The following is an 18,068-nucleotide window of genomic DNA, read 5'->3' as shown; positions in this document are numbered from 1 at the left end:
GTTAGTAGGTCAATTGGTCATTGTAAATTGTCCGGCGATTAGGCTAGTGTTAAACAGGTGGGTTGCTGGGTGGTGTGGCCCGTTGAGCTGGAATGACCTGTTCCACATTGTATCTCTAAATAAAATAAAGTGAATTAGATGGGGTCTATGACAAATTGCCTCTAATTTGTTAGACCATGAAGGGGCTATGGGTCACCCATTTTGTAAATCCTTATTTTATAGTTAGATGGATTTATGTCCTCTGTGTGTGAGCAGATCCTTCCCCGAGCCTATACTTGCTCAAGGGCTGCTGGTATATTCACCTCCAGAGGAATCCAGAAGAATTTCTCCTCCTCCCTATCCCAGTTGATCACTCTCCAGTGTAAGCACAATTTTGTCTCCTCCGTTTCCTACCCTATATACTTCTGCGTCTTCACTTTTTGGGATCTGACTATCGTGGCAGTTAGAGTAACATTTTACAGCACCGGAGATCAGCAATTGGGGTTCCATTCCTGCCGCTGTCTGTAAGGAGTCTGTACGTGCTCCCGGTGATGGTTTGGTCTTCCTCTGCCTACTCTGGTTTCCTCCCACATTCCAAAGATGTACAGGTTAGGGATAGTAAATCGTGGGCATGCAGAATTGGTGCTGGAATTGTGGTGACCCTTGGGAGCTGCCCCCAGCACATCGAACAGTGTTGGTCATTAACACAAAACAACGCATTTCACTGTAATCTGATCGAGTCAGGCAGCATCTACGGAATTGAATGTCAATGTTTCGGGCTGAGACCCCTCTTCAGGACTGGAAAGGAAGGGGAAAAATGCCAGAATAAAAAGGTGGGAGGAAGGATAGGCGGACAGCTAGAAAGTGATAGATGAAGCCACAGGGGTGGGAAAGATATAGGACTGGACAGGAAGGAATTGGATAGGAGAGGAGAATGGACCATAGGAGAAAAGGAAGGGACATGGAGAAGGTGATAGGTAGGTGAGAAGAGGTAAGAGGCCAGAGAGGGGAATAGAAGAGGGGAAGGGAAAGGAAACGTTTTTTTTACCAGAAGGAGCAATCTATATTCATGCCAGCAGGTTGGAGGGTACCCAGACGGAATATAAGGTGTTGCACCACCACTTTGAGGGTGGCCTCATCTTACACAAGAGGAGGCCATGGACCGACATCAGAATGGGAATGGGAATCAGAATTAAAAAGTTTGGCCACCCGGGAAATTCCGCTGTATGATTTTCACTGCACGTTTTGATGTACAAGTGACAAATAAAGCTAATCTTTCATCTTTAGAAGGTCCTTATCTTTGCTAAGGACAGAATTTATTGTCGACATCTAATTGCTTTGAGAACATGGTGGTGAGCTGACACTTTGAACCATAGGTGTCTTTCTGTGCAGAAAAGGAAGTTCTAGGATTAGTAATGGCCTGATCAATGAAATAAAGGGTTTAAGGGTTTGTTATGGGCTATATCGACACACACACACACACAGTGCCAGAGGTCAGGATCAAATCTAGCTCACTGAGGCTATGAGGCAACAACACTATTTCCTTATACGTTCTATGTAACTTTGGAAACAAAGAATGCAAAATGCATAACCAGGCAAGAATGAGTTCACTAACCAGCAATCTGAAGCTGGAAAAAATTTGTATACCTATGAAAAATGTTGGTTAAAATTGGAAAATGATTCTAGTGAGTGGCTGGCACATATAAACAATGAAGAAGCAAAAGGTGATCCTGGACTGGTCCTGAGTTAATTACCGTAGCTAGGGTCAGTACACAGAGGTGTCAGAATTAACTCTAATTAGAGAGAGAAAACGTCCGCTGATTGGCTCTAGAGTGCCCCCTGCTGGAACAGTAATTAAATGCACATTGTCCGAGCAGATAAACAAGGTTTAGCTGTAATTTCTTACTTCAGCTCCATAACCCCTGTCCTGATTCATTGCTGACATTTAGTACTTAAACTCACCAGTACGGAGTCAAGTCAGTCAAGTCAGTGAAAGATTATAATTGTCTGTGGAAGTATACTTTACAGAAAGAAAACAAGTATGTTTAACTCAGGGGAGTCTGTATTTGGGTATATTTTTTTTCCATTTTGTGGTATCTAGGAATAATGAAGATCTACTTTTGGGTCTAATTAGGATTGCCTAACTCTGATTTTAAATGTCATGGGGAAATAATTGAAAGATAATGAAGGATGCAAGGAGATGGGAATTTTCCATATGAGGAAGGGAAATAAAACTTTGTCTCATCCGACTCGGACTACACCACCCCCACCCCCCAACCCCAGCACACACAGGCTCTGACCTCCTGGAAGATCAAGAAAGTGTGTCCGATTAATGTCACACCTTCCTTCTCTTTTCCTCTCTATGTGTCTGTCCCTACTCACCCTCCTACCTCCTTCCTCCTAGGTTTCCAAATCTCATTGTCCGAGAAATAAAGATCTCAATTACGAATATCACCTGGACCACCAGGGCGTTTGGACACAGACCTTCACGACCATCACATAAATCAACCACTTAATGTAGTCTAGACTGCAGACGTAACAAATGGACACTCCACATAAACATTAGCAGCAGTTACCAAAGTGTAATTTGGGTTGTAGTCTTCAATAGAAACATGCCATAAAGTATGGGAGCAACGTATAAAGTTTATAACCAAGGTTCCATTAATTTGTATATAAATCCCTCAGTTTACTAACATGAATAGATCAGGGAGTCCTGATTTAGGATTCATCCACTCATAAAGCCACAGTTCTAAACATAGCTTTTTCCATAGCTTTAGAACCTTCACATCTGACCATGAATAATGTAAATTTAATGCAAGCAAAAGTGCATTGACTGGGCTTCAGTGCTGCAGGGATCTAATGATTCACCTAATAATTTATAGTTTGTCACACACTCCCCATTTCAGGTTCCCACAGCTAATGATAAATATACAGGCTGGTGTTACTCACCAGTCAGTGTGTATTCACATTCCACTATATTCATAACACGGATCCACAGAACTATGCCCACGTATCTTCATACTTATACAGAGCAAACCTTAAGAAAAAAAGTCCTGTCTTGAACCTATAGATTCTCATTATACCTAGCGATGCCCAATTTAACTCTACATGTCCCCATACTTATAGTTCGAACCTGCCATACCTACATTCACAGATCCTCACAACTGTCCAAACACAAGCAACTCTACAGATGCAGTCCTGCTGAAGGGTCTCGGCCCAAAACATCCACTGGTTATTCCTCTCTGTAGATGTTGATCCTCCAGCATTTTGTGTGCTAACTGTGCAAAGGATCCCCCACTTGCACCCACAAATATCCTTACCACAGATCACCCTGCACCTACACCTGCAGATTCCCAGACCTGCAAGATCTCAGGTATATGCCTCGAGCATTCTCGTGCCACCACCTGTAATCTGAGTGAATTTAACATTGTTCCGACTTCCCACACAGCCAGTGCAGAAAAACTCACTGGTATTTGTTTTAATTTGCTTTGTCAATCCCTGTCTAGCATTCTCATTCTTCGGGTTACCTGTCCTATCTCGTTAAGTATATGCCATACAAAGACACTTGTGCAGCACCACCCACATCCCCATTACATTTGTTGCAAGTTTTGTTACCAGTCAGCTGCTGCTTCTCCTCCAAGTTCATCAGAGGTAAAGCCCTCCCCACCATTGAGGGCATCTACGAAGTGCGCTGAAGCAGGAAAGCAGCATCCATCATCAAAGATCCTCACCATCTAGGGCGTGCTCTCTTCTCGTTGCTGCCAACACAAAAGAGAGGTACAATCACAAACAAGAGAAAACCTGCAGATGCTGGAAATCCAAGCAACACACACAAAATGCTAGCGGAACTCAGCAGGCCAGGCAGCATCTATAGAATAGAGTACAGTCAACGTTTCCAGCCAAGACCCTTCTTCAGGACTCAGGAGGTACAGCAGCCTTAGGTCCCACACCACCAGGTTAAGGAACAGTTATCACCCTTCAACCACCAGGCTCATGAACCAGTGTGGATAACTTAGGTCCCACACCACCTGGTTAAGGAACAGTTGTCACCCTTCAACCATCAGGCTCATGAACCAGTGTGGATAACTTCACTCATCTCAACTCTGAATTGATCACTGAACACAACCTATGGGCTCACTTTCACGAGCTCTATAACTCATGTTCTCAGTACTATTTATTTATTTTTCTCTACATATTTGCACAATTTGTCTTCTTTTGCACACTTGTTGTTTGTCAGGCTTTGTTTGTGGATAGTTTTGTTCACGGATTCTATTGTATCTCTTTGTTCTGCTGTGAGTGCCTGCAAGAAAATGAATCTTATAGCAGTATATGGTGACATAAAACTACTTCAATGATAAACTTACTTTGAATTTTGAAGTCTCACACTATCCTGACAAGGAAACATATTGGCCTTGATTGACCATGGTGAGGTCTAAATATGAGAACTCTCCACTTTAACAGTATCAAGCGTATGGACTGACCTGTCTAGATGGCATAGATGGCATGTGGACAAAAGCTTTTCACTTGGCAGGTAATCAACACTTTCTCGAGAGTACTCAGAAAATCATAGAGTAAAGAGTACAAGACAGAAACAGTCCTTTCTGCCTACCTAACTCTTCTATTTCTCGTCAGTCACCTTATAAGACCATAAGACCATAAGACAAAGGAGCTGAAGTCAGCCATTCGGCCCATCGAGTCTGCTCCGCCATTTTATCATGAGCTGATCCATTCTCCCATTTAGTCCCACTCCCCCGCCTTCTCACCATAATCTTTGATGCCATGGCTACTCAGATACCTATCAATCTCTGCCTTAAATACACCCAATGACTTGGCCTTATGTACTTTATGGACATACAATCATTCTATGTAGACATCCAAGCTATCTTATGTATTTATATTTACTGTGTATTTAAATATTATTATTATGTTCTTAATCTTTGTGCTGCTTTGGATCCAGAGTAACAATTATCTTGTTCTTCATACACTTGTGTACAAGAAATTATGTTAAACAACCTTGAATCTTGAAGCTAATCGCCTCGTGGTCACCTTAAACATTTCTCCTTTCACCCTTAACCTCTGACCTCTAGTTCTAGACGCACACAACCTCAGTGGAAAAAGACTGCCTGCATTTACCCTATCTATACCCCTCATAATTTTGTATACCTCTATCCAATCACCCTTCATTCTCCCTTGTCCCAGGGGATAAAGTCCTAACCTTTTCAACCTTTCCCTATAGCTCAGGTCCTCAAGTCTTGGCAACATCCTGGTAAATTTTCTCTGCATGTCATTATTGATCAAAACAGTGCAACTACATCGATGCTCCCAAATCGAATGCTGTCCCTTTAAACAAAAACACGCCCCGTTCATGAATATGTAACGCACTTCTCTGAGCGTGACCTACTGTTTTACAAGAATTGATGCACACATGAGACACCCGGAAAAGAGCAACTCTTCACTTCTAGAGATTTTGAGCTGCTGAGAACTTCAAAACTTCACGCCATTCCCGACGATTTCAGCACGCAGATGGTTCGGATTTTCCAATTAATAGACCTAGCAACGATCACTCACCTGTGTTTTTGTGTTGGTTAAAATTGTCTGTATAAGTGACTAGTAAAACACATGTTTGGATTTCAACGGAAAAGAAAATTTATGAGAAAGTTGTAACGTGAAGGATTTTTAATGATTATGGACCGCTGGTGAATTTTTTAAAAGATGGTGAGCGACCAATAATCGTTGGGAAGTGGGAGTGAATTTATTGAAGAACCACGTTGAATCACGTAAAGCTTCAAACCAGAAAGACAAGACTGGCTGCATAGAACTCAAGTGAATATTACAAATCCACTGCTGTCGACAGTACGGAGCAGCTGGATTTTGGGAAGTTTTGGACACCTTTACAAGTTTGGGAGCTGTCAATGCTGCAGACGATCGGCGCTGAAGATTTGACAAACATGAAACGACGAGATGACAGTCCAAGATAAGTTCTCACTCTGAGATCATTACCGATGGGATCAAGAAGCATGCTGCGTTTATCTTCCTGGTATGTTCACTGTATTTAAAGTATTCTGTTCCGCTCCAAGTAGAAACGGATCTATTATTTTAATTACATAGATTGCAAACTTAACCCTTTGAATTTGTGCAGCGTCGTGCACGTGCCGCTTCATGCATCTTTTCTTACAACGCAATGCAATCCATTCTGATAATGTTGAACAGCGAAAGATCTAATGAATCCACATAATTTAATTGGAATGAATTATATGCTGAATTCTGTTTCTTTTGGGCAGTGGGGTTTGGGATAACATATGATGCAGGGAGGGGGATTTTATTAATTCTTTAGTCATTTATCGCTTTCATGTCCTTTTTTTTTTACACACCGCACCCCCTATCAAACGCCCGCAGGAGAAGGCATTGCTGGAAATCTTGGCTGCTGGCAGGGTTGGTACTGGGATGTGGCGCATTCTGCGGGGCTCAGGTGAGTGGCAATAAGAATTTAACCACTGAAAACCAAAACCTCAACTTTGGCTTGCGTTTAATGGACGACCTTAATTCCCACGTGCGTTTTATTGTGCATTGTTACCTTCCCATGAAGTGAAACTGTTGTTAAAATTAAGATGAACTGGCTACCATGTTACTGGTGCTTGAGTTTCTGTCGGTATCATTTGTCACAGAGGAAATATGTCTAAAATGAGCTTGAGACGTGGTCTACAGTCACGCCGCCTGTGTTTGTTCAGACGTCTTCTCGGGCTATCCCTCGGGATGGAGAATGATTTGCTTCCGTTGAGTTTGTGAACTGTGGGAAACGCGTGCTCTTCCACGAAAGACGTGCCTGACTGCCCGGGACCATCGTTTCTGAGGCGCCCTGCTCCTTCTATCACTTGCACAGACCTTAACGTGTGTCAATGCATTCACACAGAGCACCTTCTTCACTGAGAGGAGTCATGGGCCAGAGCTAGCCAGGAATCGGAGGGCATGCTGCCTTACTTTAAGAGGTTTTGAGGTTCTGAGCGTACTGCAGAGTCCTTCCCCCATCTGCCTGTTAAACCTTTTCCTGTGGCAGAACTCTGAATAGTGTTTGGGAACTTGGCCGCTGTGTTTTATAGGATTGCTTTTATATTTTTATTTATTGAGATTTTATGCATTTTTATGATTAATAATCATTGCAATCTTCTTTACACTGGTGTGCTGATAAACGACAATAAACAATCTCGAATCTTGGTGTTAGCCCTGCGTCTGCAGGTGCCTGCCATACCGATCTCCGTCCACCTGACCTCCCAAATATAGCTGTGGTCTAGATGCTGGAGCCATTGACCTGGGAGGGAGCACTGATGTTGATTTACTTATTTGAGTGAGTTTGAGGGTAGCCTTGGTGGTATTTCCCCATGCTTTGACGTGTTGGCTCTGAGTAGAGCAGTCTGTCGGAAGTCATGAATCACTGTTGTCCAATAGAGCATGTGTTTTGGGACAGGCAAGTTCAAGTTGATTGTCATTCAGCTGTCAGCATGTATACGACTAAACGAAACAAAATTCCCCAAGGGCCAAGGTGAAGAACACAGTACATATGTCTCATACAGAATATTAATTAACAGTAATACAATAATATTAACAGATTAAAAAGTATTCTGTAGATGTAGATATGACATATAGTATACTTAAGTATATAACAGCATTCCTGCTACTGGCACTGTCAAAGATAGTGTATTCTGGGTAGTAGCAGTGTTTTCAGGAGTCTCACAGCCTAGGGGAAGAAACTGTTACCTAGCTTTGTTCCTTCTGTACCTTCTGCGTGATGTGAACTTCAAACACCCATTTTGTTTGACCAATAACTGTACTGCCACAATGAATTGCATCATCAATGTCTGCCTTTGTCAAGAGGCAGCTCCTAATCTATGGGTAATGATTTCCCATTTTCCAGGTTATTGACATATCTCATAAACACAAGAGAGCCATATGGGAATCGAGAGTAACACACACACAAACTGCTGGAGGAACTCAGCAGATCACCTCCACCTATGGAGGGGCATAAATATTTGACATGCTGGGCCAAGGTCTTGCATCAGGACTGGAAAGGAGAGGGTGATATGCCAGAATAAGGAGGGGGTGTGGAGGGAGGAGTACACGCTGGCAGGTAACAGGTGAAACCAGGTGAGGGGGGAAGATGTGTTAGTGGGTGAGTGGATGGGGTCAGGGGATGAAGCTGGAGGGAGACAGGTGAAAAGGGTAAAGGGCTGAAGAAGAAGGAATTGGGTAGGAGAAAAGAGTGGATCATGGAGAAAGGGAGAGAGGAGGGGCAACAGAGGGAGGTCATATTTCTTCATCTCATATTTCTCCCCATATTTACCGTGGTTGGAAATAGGCTAGTAATGTGTATAAGATAGCATCAGAAAAACTGAAAATATTCATTGTCAGGTAGCATCTGTGAAGCAAGAGCCTGAATTAAAGCCCAAGTCGATGACCTGCCATTAGAACTCAGAATAGACGATTATAATAGAATTTTTACAATGAGATGAGAGAAAATGTTTTGCCTTGATGATAAGTGATAAAAATATAATAGTGACCCTATCCACTCTCCAAAGATGCTGCCTGAACTACCAAGTCTTTCCAATATATTCTGTTTTCATTTCAGATATTCAGCATCTATTCTTTATTGTTTTTGGCTGCAGACCTAACAATCAAATGGTTGGACAAGTGTTTGTCTTTACACAGCCTGACATCAAATTTTCATGTACATTATGACCTTTGTATGTCAAAAGTGCTATGTAAATAAAAATCAAAGTTGTTATAGGTAATTCAAATCAACTGAGAATAAACAGTCACAATTTTGGGCCGTGACCCTTCCTCAGGAGTGTTTACGTCGACTGTTTACTCTTTTCCGTAAATGCTGCCTGGCCTGCTGAGTTCCTCCAGCATTTTGTGTGCGTTGCTTGGATTTCCAGCATCTGCAGATTTTCCCATGTTTGTGGTGCAACCCTGAGATTTATTTTCTTGTGTTCATACTCTATAAATGGAATAATAACTGTAACAAGACTGCCCAACTTGAGCCTTCCAACAGAGCGTAGAGAAAGGGATGGTTATGTGAGAATGCTGTTCTTGGACTACAGTTCAGCATTCAACACCATAATTCCCTCCAGGCTCAACAAGAAGCGCAGAGACCTCGGCCTTCACCCTGCCTTGTGTAGCTGGATCCTGGACTTCCTGTCAGATCGCCAGCAGGTGGTGAGAGTGGGCTCCCTCACCTCTGCCCCTCTGACCCTCAACACAGGAGCCCCTCAGGGCTGTGTACTAAGCTCCCTCCTTTACTCTCTGTATACCCACGACAATTTTGCCACCCACAGCTCCAATCTGCTAATTAAATTTGCTGACGACACTACACTGATTGCCCTAATCTTAAATAATAATGAGGCAGCCTACAGAGAGGAAGTCATCACCCTGACACAGTGATGTCAAGAAAACAAACTCTCCCTCAATGTTGCAAAAACAAAGGAGCTGGTTGTGGACTACAGGAGGAATGGAGACAGGCTAACCCCTATAGACATTATTGGATCTGGGGTTGAGAGGGTGAACCACTTTAAGTTCCTCGGCATAAACATCATCGAGGATCTCACGAGGTCTGTACGTACCGGCTGCGTGGTGAAAAAGGCACAACAGCGCCTCTTTCACCACAGACTGTTGAAAAAGTTTGGTATGGCTCCCCAAATTCTAAGAACTTTCTATAGGGGCACGATTGAGAGCATCCTGACCGGCTGCTTCTCTGCCTGGTACGGGAACTGTACTTCTCTCAATTGCAAAACTCTGCAGAGAGTGGTGCGGACAGCCCAGCACATCTGTAGATGCGAACTTCCCAGTATTCAGGACATTGACAAAGACAGGTGTGTAAAAAGGGTCCAAAGGATCATTGGAGAACTGAGCCACCCCAACCACAAACTGTTCCAGCTGCTACCATCTGGGAAACGGTACCGCAGCATAACAGCCAGGACCGGCAGGCTCTGGGACAGCTTCTTCCACCAGGCCATCAGACTGATTAATTCATGCTGATTGCTACTGTATTTCTATGTTATATAAACTATCCTGTTGCACATAATATTTATTATAAATTACTATAATTGCACTTTGCACATTTGAACAGAGACAGATTTTTACTCCTCATGTATTTGAAGGATGTAAAGTAATAAAGTCAATTCAATTCAATTCAAAATGCAAATACAAATATAAAGAAATAACAATAATAAATATCAAGACCATGAGATGAAGAGTCCTTGAAAGTGAGTCCATTAGTTGTGGGAATATTTTAATGATGGGGCAAGTGAAGTTGAGTGAAGTTAACCCCTTTGGTTGAAGACCCTAGTTGAAAATGTATGGGCATCAATATCAAATTAGGATCAGATCTCAGATCTGCGGGTCCCAGCAGTTAAATTGCCTTCTGTCAGCTATGACCACAGCTCACATACGAACAATGTTCCTTCTGTGGGAGTCTGTCAATGAAAATTAAAATTCACTCCTGCTTTCTGATCAAAGATGATTTGCAGTCTACAGGGAGAAGCCTCATGTCTGCCCAGTGCTCCTCCACCATTCAATTGCTTACTTAACCTGCTAAGATAAAATGAGATGAACAGATTTTTACATGGAGAAAGTGTGAAACTAACACTTTCAAAGCAAATTAGCGATTATTAATATCTTACCACAAACCAATTTAGATTAGGCCTCGTGCATTGTATGCCTTCGAATGATCTTCATTAGTATGGCTTACTGTTTTTTTAAACATTGGCTTGTTCTTGTATCTGCTAAAAGCACTACATTGTTTACATGCTGGCTCACACTCAGGTTATAGTGTGGAGAGATGTAGACTATTTTCTGAATTAGGAGCAATTCAGAAATCAGAGATACAAAGGGACTTGGGAGTCCTCATGCATGATTCCCTAAAGGTTATCTTACAGGTGGTAAGGAAGGCAAACGCAATGTTGGCATTCTTTTCAAGAGGACTAGAATATAAAAGTAAGGATGTAATACCAAGGTTTTATAAAGCATTGGTCCCACTGCATTTAGTGTATTGTGAGCAGTTTTGGGCTCCATATGTGCTGGCATTAAAAAGGGTCCAGAGGAGGTTCACAAGAATGATCCCAAGAACTAAAGGGTTAATGTATGAGAAGTGTTTGATAGCTGTGGGCCTGTACTCATTAGTGTTTAGAAGAATGTTGGGGGACCTAGTTGAAACCTACCAAATATTGAAAGGCCTAAATAGAGTGGACATGGAGAGATGTTACTTATAGTGGAGAAGCCTAAGACCAAAGGGCACAGCACCAGAATACAAAGATGTTCCTTTTGAACAGAGGTGAGACGGAATATTTTAGCCAAAGGGCGGTGAATCTGTGGAATTCATTGTTACAGATGGCTTGGGAGGCCGAGTCATTGGGTATTTTTAAAGTGGAGTTTGATAGCTTCTTGGCTAGTCAGGGTGTCAGAGGTTTCTGGGAGAAGGCAGGAGAATAGTGCTGAGAGGGATAATGAATCCGCCGTGACAGAACGGCAGAACAGACTGGCTGGGTCAAATGGCCTAAGCCGTATGATCTTACATGCGTTGTTCCGTTTCAGTTAGGAGATTACTACTTAACTTTAAATCTGGTGAATTTCAATGCTTGCCTATGTTACATGAACAATTTCAGGGGCAATGAAAATGTATAAACAACTTCACGCACCATCTCTTTAGCTTGTTTTTACTTCAGTGCACGAAGTTATAGGGTAACATAATCTGGATATCTTCCTAACTAAACCAACATTTATTGGCCATCCTTATTGCTCATGAAATGGTGGTGGTGAGCTAATGTCTTGAACTCTATCCCTCCCCCTCCTGTCTTCTCCTATCATTTCGGATCTCCCCCTCCCCCTCCAACTTTCAAATCCCTTACTCACTCTTCCTTCAGTTAGTCCTAACGAAGGGTCTCGGCCTGAAACGTTGACTGTACCTCTTCCCAGAGATGCTGCCTGGCCTGCTGCGTTCACCAGCAACTTTGATGTGTGTTGCTTGAATTTCCAGCATCTGCAGAATTCCTGTTGTTTAATGTCTTGAACTACTGGTTAAGTTGCACATCAAGGATATGATCTCTTTGGAGAGGGTACAGAGGAGATTCATCTGGATGGTGCCTGGATTGGACCATTTCAATGATAAGAGGAGACTGGACAGGCTGGGTTTATTGTCCTTGGAGCTGAGAACACAAAGGGATAACCTGATAGAGAAAAATAAATTTTATGGGAAGAATGGACAGGGTAAAGAGTAAAACTCTTCTCCCCGAGCTGGTGATGGGTTTGCAGGGAATTGTGTCTGAGATTAAAGGGTGTAGGTTAAAAGATAATGAGGTAAGCAGTTTAGAGAAGAAATGTATGGGAATTTTTTCTCTCTCACTGAGGCTGGTTGGAGTCTGGACTGTGCTGCCTGCTGTGGTGATGGAGGCAGAGAGTCCCATGATATTTAAGAGACATTTAGACAAAAATCTGGGTTGCCAAGGTGCAGTGTGTGACAACTCTAAGAAGGTAATTGGATTTAGCTTCGATAGGTACAACAGGGGGCATGGGCAATGTGAGCCGAAGAGCTCGTTTCTCTGCTGTAGGACTCCATGACTCTACACTCAAAGTTGAGAATGAACAGTGATAAATTTCCAGGAATGAAAGGTGAGGAAATTATCAAGCTGATGATGGGGTTGGCACAGTACCATAGTGGTTGGTGTATCGCTTTACAGTGCCGGCGGTAAGATCGGGGTCTGATTCCCTCCGCTGTCCGTAAGGAGTTAGTAATCTATGTTCTTCCCCATGGTTGCTTGGGTTTCCTCTGGGCGATCTGGTTTCCTCCCACGTTACAAAGACGCACAGTTAGCATGCCCACAGACCTATGACACTTGCCAGCTGCCTGGACCACAATTCTCGTTGATTTGATTTGATGCAAACAATGCATTTCACTGTATGTTTTGATATACATGTGATAAATAAAGCTAATCTTTATTTATCTTTATAAGCTTGGTGGTATGTTCTCACAATAAACTACTTATAATAAGTTTCTCATGTCTCTCTTGGAATGTCTGAAAGTGCTTTACCACTAGTGAAATACATAGAACATAGTATCAGAACCGGAATTAGAATCAGGGTTGTATTGTGAAATCTGTTAACCTTGCAGCTGCAGTACAATGCAGTACATGATAATATGGAAAAAAAATCTGAATTACAATAAATATATATATATTATATATATTAAATAGTTAAGTTAAAATGAGTTATGAAAAACAAAAGTAAATTTAAAAAGTAGTGAGGTACTGTTCATAGGTTCAATATCAATTCAGAAATCAGATGACAGAGGGGAAGAAGCCGTTCTTGAATCACTGAGTGTGTGCCTTCAGGATACAAACAGGCCCTTCAGCCCATCTTGTCCATTCTGACCATGATGCCAATCTAAACTAATCCGGAGTCCCTGTGTCTGTCTAAATGCCTCTTAAAAACTTTGACAACGTATTTGCTTCTGCCATCATTCTGGCAGCATATTCCAAGCAGCTGCCACTCTCCGTGTAATTAAAAACAACACATTTACCTTGTAATTATCTTTTAAATTTTGCCCTCTCACCTGAAACCTTTTTCTTCAAAAATTTGGCATTTCCACACCAGAAAAAGACTCTGAAAATCTATCTTAATTTTATATATGTCTATCAGGCAACCTTTGAAGTTCAGTTATCATTGTAAAGTACAGAAAACAACAGCTAATTTAAGTACAGGAGGCTTCCACAAACAAACATTTGACCAAGACCAGATTTTTTAAGAAGCTTAACTGAGAGATAAATATTGACCTTGGCACATCTCTTCTCTTTGTTGACAGTGGCAGCAGAGCTAAACTGAGAGAGAGAAAACTAGCCTTGTATGTCCATTGGGAATGGGAGGAGTCCAATTAGTCACTGGACTTCAGTAGAATGAAGGCAGATCTCTGGCCTAAATCCATGTACCCAGCTTTACATTCTATCCAATAATATCATTGATTTAGTAAATGTCATTTATATAAGGCAGTTCTCAAGTTTTAACGCGCTTACAGAAATGCACTCAGTGGCTACTTTATTAGGTATATTTGTACACTTGCACATTCATGCAAATATTTAATCAGCGAATCATGTAGCAGCAACCCATTGCATAAAAGCATGCGAACATAATCAAGGGGTTCAGTTGTCGTTCAGACCAAACATCCACATGGGGAAGAAATGTGATCTAAGTGACTTTGGCTGTGGATTGATTGTTGGTGTCAGACAGGGTGACTTGAGTTTCTTAGAAACTGCTGATCTCCTATGACTTTCATGCACAATGGTCTCTAGAGTTTACAGAGAGTGAAAAACAAAAAAAAAGTCAGTGATTGGCAGTCCTGATGGCTGAAGCTCCTTGTTAATGAGAGAGGTCAGAGGAAAATGGCCAAAATCATTCAAGCTGATAGGAAGGCAACAGGAAGGTGACAGTAAGGCAAATAACCACATGTTATAACAGTGGTGTGCAGAAGAGCATCTGTCAAGCCTTGAAGTGGATGGGCTACAGCAGCAGAGGACCACAAACTTGCACGCAACATACTGAGTGTATTTTCTGACCTTATTTCTGCAAAAACCTGGCTATAATGTTCAGATTGATCTTTTGACTTACACTCCTAGTCCAATGAAAATATCATACTTGTTCACAATCTATCCCTACTACTTCTCCTTACTATCATGAAAATTTCCATTAAATTGACCCTTGATCTTCCAAAAAAAAAACAGTTTTTCAATGTTGCTGCAAGTACTTTTCGTAAACTTACCATGTTTTTTTTAAATCATTACCACAGGCAAAAGTCCTTTAAAAAACTTGCTACAACAGTTTTCAGGCCACATACAGCACAGTTGAAAAGAAGTTTAAAACTTCCCTTGTGCCTTGTTTGAAATTTTAGCCATAACCTCATGTCCTTAATGTGACTTAGAATGTAAGCATACTGCAATCCCATGTGAGATTGATAAATTAATAGCTGTTTAAGCCTGATTATTACTTTTGAGCTTGTCTCCAACTGGGATTATTAATCCACCAAATCTTTTCAGTGCTTAATGTTTAATATTTTTATGTACAGTGGATTTTGTTTAACTGGGACAGCTGCTTATTTGGATCAACTCTTAAAGAACAAAAACTGATTGAGAAAATAGTTGGGATTCCCTTCATTTATTTGAGACACTATGCCACTTAATTGGGCAGAAGACTTTTTGCCCAACAGATTCTAGCTAGCATACGACATGTGCTCCTGTTTGCAGTTAGACACTATACCTTGCTTAGACCAAACAGTGTTAATAGTGTCAGTTGCACATGCTCGTGTTCAAAAAGCAGTGATTTTGTCACCAATGGTTGGCGCGAAGTAAGCAGTAAGACAATTCAGAACTGTTTTACTCATTGTAGTTTCAAGCATTCAGGCTTGGAGGTGCTAGAAGCGACTGGGAGTGTAAGTGAAATAATTTCTCAACTTCAACAAGTTAGGAACTCTGAAGAATCTGAAGGTATCAGCAATCATCTTGGATGTTACAATGAATATGAAGATTAGGAGGATGCAATCACAGATAGGATTGTATAAAGGTAGTCCATTGTCTACACTGGATATCTGCAATGATTTTGTTCATTTACAGTCAATCAAAATACCCAGCAGCCTAAGCTGAATTTCTCCGTCAATTACTATTAGGAACTTATACACAGTTTTATTGTACTGTAGTAGTAGAGATAGTATTCTAATTTGTTCTGTATTAAATACATAATTTGTTACTCAGTGAAATGACAGTTTGGCTTATTTATACTGTTTTAACTATTTCCATGAAGCTTCGGCGAAGAGATCTGCCGGAGTGGAGGAGGTGATAGAGAGGAGTGGAAGGCAGGTGGTCACGCCGGGGCCACGGGAGGCAGACAAGTGGGTCACGGTTAGGAGGGGGAAGGGGAAAAGGAAGGTGATGGGGAGTACCCCGGCGGCTGTGCCCCTTAACAACAGGTACTCCTGTTTGAGTACTGTTGGGGGGGACAGCTTACCCGGGGGAAGCGACAGTGGCCCTGCCTCCGGCACAGAGTCTGGCCCTGTAGCTCAGAAGGGTAGGGCAAGGAAGAGGAGGGCAGTTGTGATAGGGGACTCGATAGTAAGGGGGTCAGATAGGCGATTCTGTGGACGCAGTCCAGAGACTCGGATGGTAGTTTGCCTCCCTGGTGCCAGGGTCCGGGATATTTCTGATCGTGTCCAAGATATCCTGAAGTGGGAGGGTGAAGAGCCAGAGGTCCTGGTACATATAGGTACCAATGACATAGGTAGGAAAAGGGATGAGGTCCTGAAAGAAGAATATAGGGAGCTAGGAAGGGAGTTGAGAAAAAGGACCGCAAAGGTAGTAATCTCGGGATTACTGCCTGTGCCACGCGACAGTGAGAGTAGGAATGCGATGAGGTGGAGGATAAATGCGTGGCTGAGGGATTGGAGCAGGGGGCAGGGATTCAAGTTTTTGGATCATTGGGACCTCTTTTGGCGCAGGTGTGACCTGTACAAAAAGGACGGGTTACACTTAAATCCTCGGGGGACCAATATCCTGGCAGGGAGATTAGCGGGGGCTACTGAGGTGACTTTAAACTAGAATGGTTGGGGGGTGGGAATCAAATTAAAGCGGCTAGGTGTGAGGAGGTTAGTTCACAACAGAGGGATGGGAACCAGTGCAGAGAGACAGAGGGGTGTAAAGTGAGCGTAGAAGCAAAAAGTACAAAGGGGAAAAGTAAAAGTGGCAGGCCGACAAATCCAGGGCAAGCATTAAAAAGGGCTAAGAGAGTTGTAAAAGAGTGCCTGAAGGCTTTATGTGTCAATGCAAGGAGCATTCGTAATAAGGTGGATGAATTGAAAGTGCAGATTGTTATTAATGATTATGATATAGTTGGGATCACAGAGACATGGCTCCAGGGTGACCAGGGATGGGAGCTCAACGTTCAGGGATATTCAATATTCAGGAGGGATAGACACGAAGGAAGGGGAGGTGGGGTGGCGTTGCTGGTTAAAAAAGAGATTAACGCAATAGAAAGGAAGGACATAAGCCGGGAAGATGTGGAATCGATATGGGTAGAGCTGCGTAACACTAAGGGGCAGAAGACGCTGGTGGGAGTTGTGTACAGGCCACCTAACAGTAGTAGTGAGGTCGGAGATGGTATTAAACAGGAAATTAGAAATGTGTGCAATAAAGGAACAGCAGTTATAATGGGTGACTTCAATCTACATGTAGACTGGGTGAACCAAATTGGTAAAGGTGCTGAGGAAGAGGATTTCTTGGAATGTATGCGGGATGGTTTTTTGAACCAACATGTCGAGGAACCGACTAGAGAGCAGGCTATTCTGGACTGGGTTTTGAGCAATGAGGAAGGGTTAATTAGCGATCTTGTCGTGAGAGGCCCCTTGGGTAAGAGTGACCATAATATGGTGGAATTCTTCATTAACATGGAGAGTGACGTAGTTAATTCAGAAACAAAGGTTCTGAACTTAAAGAGGGGTAACTTTGAAGGTATGAGACATGAATTAGCTAAGATAGACTGGCAAATGACACTTCAAGGATTGACGGTGGATATGCAATGGCAGGCATTTAAAGGTTGCATGGATGAACTACAACAATTGTTCATCCCAGTTTGGCAAAAGAATAAATCAAGGAAGGTAGTGCACCCGTGGCTGACAAGAGAAATTAGGGATAGTATCAATTCCAAAGAAGTAGCATACAAATTAGCCAGAGAAAGTGGCTCACCTGAGGACTGGGAGAAATTCAGAGTTCAGCAGAGGAGGACAAAGGGCTTAATTAGGAAGGGGAAAAAAGATTATGAGAGAAAACTGGCAGAGAACATAAAAACGGACTGTAAAAGCTTTTATAGATATGTAAAAAGGAAAAGACTGATAAAGACAAATGTAGGTCCCCTGCAAACAGAAACAGGTGAATTGATTATGGGGAGCAAGGACATGGCAGACCAATTGAATAATTACTTTGGTTCTGTCTTCACTAAGGAGGACATAAATAATCTTCCAGAAATAGTAAGGGACAGAGGGTCCAGTGAGATGGAGGAACTGAGCGAAA

General features: G+C 42.3%; 1 protein-coding gene across 1 annotated transcript in view; it reads left to right on the top strand.

The window, feature by feature from the left end:
- Positions 1-5,405: 5,405 nt before the first annotated feature.
- The window catches only part of LOC134337561 (ADAMTS-like protein 5), a 155,761-nt gene continuing 143,098 nt past the window's right edge, over positions 5,406-18,068 (top strand). The window contains exons 1-2 of the mRNA XM_063032689.1: positions 5,406-6,016; positions 6,376-6,448. Coding sequence (XP_062888759.1) covers positions 5,982-6,016; positions 6,376-6,448 — 108 coding nt within the window. The 5' untranslated portion in view covers positions 5,406-5,981. The remainder of the gene's footprint in view (positions 6,017-6,375; positions 6,449-18,068) is intronic.

The sequence above is a fragment of the Mobula hypostoma genome, chromosome 24, assembly GCF_963921235.1.
Source record: "Mobula hypostoma chromosome 24, sMobHyp1.1, whole genome shotgun sequence".
Lineage (NCBI taxonomy): Eukaryota > Metazoa > Chordata > Chondrichthyes > Myliobatiformes > Myliobatidae > Mobula > Mobula hypostoma.
The sequence above is the reverse complement of the archived record's forward strand: the minus strand, read 5'-3'. Positions and strand labels throughout refer to the sequence as shown.